The sequence below is a fragment of the Urocitellus parryii genome, chromosome 11 (genome assembly GCF_045843805.1).
Source record: "Urocitellus parryii isolate mUroPar1 chromosome 11, mUroPar1.hap1, whole genome shotgun sequence".
Lineage (NCBI taxonomy): Eukaryota > Metazoa > Chordata > Mammalia > Rodentia > Sciuridae > Urocitellus > Urocitellus parryii.
Window position 1 is genome coordinate 22911547 of NC_135541.1, and position 3309 is coordinate 22914855.

General features: G+C 60.8%; 1 protein-coding gene across 1 annotated transcript; it reads left to right on the forward strand.

Moving 5' to 3' along the window:
* The first annotated feature begins 305 nt into the window (after nt 1-305).
* Nucleotides 306-2647, forward strand: Zc3h12a (zinc finger CCCH-type containing 12A). The gene is made up of 3 exons (XM_077791436.1): nt 306-400; nt 929-1035; nt 1178-2647. The coding sequence occupies exons 1-3, from the start codon at nt 378-380 to the stop codon at nt 2050-2052; spliced, it is 1005 nt and encodes a 334-aa protein (XP_077647562.1). The 5' UTR covers nt 306-377; the 3' UTR covers nt 2053-2647.
* Nucleotides 2648-3309: the final 662 nt, after the last annotated feature.

The following is a 3309-nucleotide window of genomic DNA, read 5'->3' on the forward strand; positions in this document are numbered from 1 at the left end:
CCATAGTCTTCAGGCAGCAAACCAGCAGGGGCCTCCGCAGAACCGGTCTCCACCCTTGTGAATATGGGTTAACAGCCCCAGAGCCTGGCCACTGGGAGGTTAGGGAGCCCTGTGGCCTGGCTCTGGGTCCTGAGTGGGCCCTGACTTTCTCCCTGCCACCCCCAGACCAGCACATTCTGCGGGAACTGGAGAAGAAGAAGATCCTGGTGTTCACACCGTCCCGGCGGGTGGGAGGCAAGCGGGTGGTATGCTATGATGACCGCTTCATTGTGAAGCTCGCCTACGACTCGGATGGGGTTGTGGTCTCCAATGACACCTACCGGGACCTCCAGGGCGAACGGCAGGAGTGGAAGCGCTTCATCGAGGAACGACTGCTCATGTACTCCTTTGTCAATGACAAGTATGTTCTGGGGGACCCAATGAACTTGGCTCTGGGAGGCAGCCAGAGATGCCCTCCGGAGGGTGGGGCTGGTACCAGGCTCTGCTGGGTCCTATGGCCATTGGGAGCCACCACCTGGGCTCCTGGCAGCTTTGGGAGTAAAAGGGACAGAAGATATCCGGCTGGGACTAGGTGGGACGGGTGTTCTTTGATTCAGGGATGGAGAAGTAGCACTTGAGACAGGATGTGGTCAGCGTCCAGGACAGCCTGTCCAGCTGCACACTATTTCTCTTGAAAGCAGCCCGAGGCTGGGATACCTGTTGTGGTTTCCAGATGACCTTGGAAAGATCCTAGCCTGGGAGTTGCCCTAAAGGTGCCCCTGAGCTGTGGCCCCTGGGCTGGGGGATCCCCCTTCTATTTTGGCACTGTTCTGTCCTAAAGATAGGCCCCAGTTTTATTGCTGGATTTTCAGCAAGGCTGGATGTCCTCAGCAATTGGAAGTCCCCCTTTGTGTCTCCCACTCCTGAGAGTTCTTTTTGCCCTCTACAGGTTCATGCCCCCGGATGACCCCTTGGGCCGGCATGGACCCAGCCTGGACAACTTCCTGCGTAAGAAGCCACTTCCTTCTGAGCACAGAAAACAGCCGTGCCCTTATGGTGAGACCCAGCTGTGCCCTCCCCTCACCTGTGCCCTAGGTGCCTCCTCCTGGGTGGCACCATCATGGGACCAGCCAGCCCCAAGTTTCCCTGCCACCACCACCTCCTGCCCGACTCAGCCCACCTCCCTTCCCCTCTGCAGGGAGGAAATGCACCTACGGGGTCAAGTGCCGATTCTTCCACCCTGAGCGGCCCAGCCGCCCCCAGCGCTCCGTGGCTGATGAGCTCCGTGCCAATGCCCTCCTCTCACCCCCCAGGGCCCCTGGCAAGGACAAAAGTAGCCAGCGGTCTTCCGCTTCCTCTCAGTCTGGCTCTCTGCCTGCACAGGGTGAGCAGAGCAGCCAGGAGGGAAAGAAGCTGGGGACCCAAGCACCCTCAGGGCCCCGCCAGGAGGGGCTGACGCAGACCTTTGCCCCTGCGGGCAGGGGCCGCCCACCCAGCGGAGGCAGCGGCGGCCACTTGGGGCCCACAGACTGGCTCCCGCAGACCCTGGACTCGCTCCCATACATCTCCCAGGACTGCCTGGACTCTGGCATCGGCTCCCTGGAAAGTCAGATGTCAGAACTGTGGGGGGTTCGGGCGGGAGGCCCTGGTGAGCTGGGACCCCCTCAGGGCCCCTACTCTGGCTACCGCCATTATGGGTCGGAGCTTCAGGCTGTGCCTGCCTTCCCTGCCTTTGGACGGGCCATGGGTGCCGGCCACTTCAGTGTCCCTGCTGACTACACGCCCCCACCACGCGCGTTCGCATCCCGAGAGTACTGGTCTGAGCCGTACCCGCTGCCCCCACCTACCCCAGTCCTCCAGGAGGCCCCCGTGCCAGGCCCAGGGGGTGGCGGGGGTCCCTGGGGTGGGGCGGGGGTCCTGGCCAAGGAGCGGGCCAGTGTGTACACCAAGCTTTGTGGCGTCTTCCCCCCGCACCTGGTGGAGGCCGTGATGGGGCGTTTCCCGCAGCTCCTGGACCCCCAGCAGCTGGCGGCGGAGATCCTTTCTTACAAGTCGCAGCACCTCACTGAGTGAGCCAGCTGCGTGGCCCGAAAGGGGCTCCCAAGCCAGCCCCGAGGCCGCCTGGATGCTGGGCAGAGGGAGAGTTCTAGTAGGGAAGGGACCCCCACCTAAGATCCTGTAGGATTGGCTCTGGCGCACGTGGCACCCGCAGCCTGCCCTGTGGGCCAGAGGCGATCGCCCCGTTGATGCACATTGTATCTCGTTTAAGGAGACGCTGCCGATTAGGCCGTTGGTCCGTGGCTGAGGCCCAAACCCTCTTTTCTCTCAGAGGGCGGGGAGAGAGGTCTGGGGGAACAGAGGCCTGGGCAGGGCCCCCACCTCCACCCCGTCCCTGGGACGCCGGCGTGGCCGGCTAGTTGGGCACCGTGTGCCTGCCCTCCAACACCCCTCCCGTAAGCCAATGAGGCCTCATCTGCACCCCTTGCGGGTCGTGAGGCTTCATGTCAGTAAGCAAGATGCTTCTTAAAACCCACCTCTACCCACTGTTTACCTGCCCCACCACTCCTGCCAGGGCTCAAGGGCCTCTGTCCCCACCCTGTCTTCTGCGCCCTTCCCCAAAGGTGAGGGGACATGTGTATGCTGTGTACAGTTATAAATTTGAAATATAGGTGGAATGTCCTTACCTGTAAGACATCAATAAAAATCAATGTGAGCCCTTTTGGGAGGTGATCATCTTGGGGGGGGTGGCGGGGCAAGCTGACCTGCCTCCCAAGGGAACCATGCTATGCCGTGCCCTGACCCTCCTCTGGAAGGCAGGTTTCCAAGAGTGCTGGGTCTCTTGGAGATGAGGCATCTTTCCTGTGGCCTCCGGTTGGTCCTCTGTTGGAGGTGGCTATTGACACAGGAAGGGTTTGGGACAGGATGTGGGGGTTAAGCAGAAGTGTAAGGGTTTAGAGTCCTGTGGCTGCAGCATGGGGAGGGATGGCTCTGAGGGGTAGTAGAGGGTTTCTCCTTTTTTGTGTGCTGACCAGAGCTGAGGATGGCAAAGGAGTGAGATGGTGGTTTCTGGGGGCTTGGAGCAGGTGTAGAGGAGCTCCTCGGTGCTCAGTGCTGGCCCCATCTTCTAGATGTTGCCTTGCTCTAGAAATGGGGCTGCAGGGCTGGGGAGGAGTGCTGGGCAGCAGCAGCTGGAGAGACAATGCCAGGGGGTCTTCCAGGTTAGGCCTGGTCTACTCTCAAACTCAAGAACTGGCTCTGCCACTGACTCTATCATCTGGGGCAAATGATTGGCCCTCACTGGGTCTCCAGTTTCCTCATTTATGAAATGGG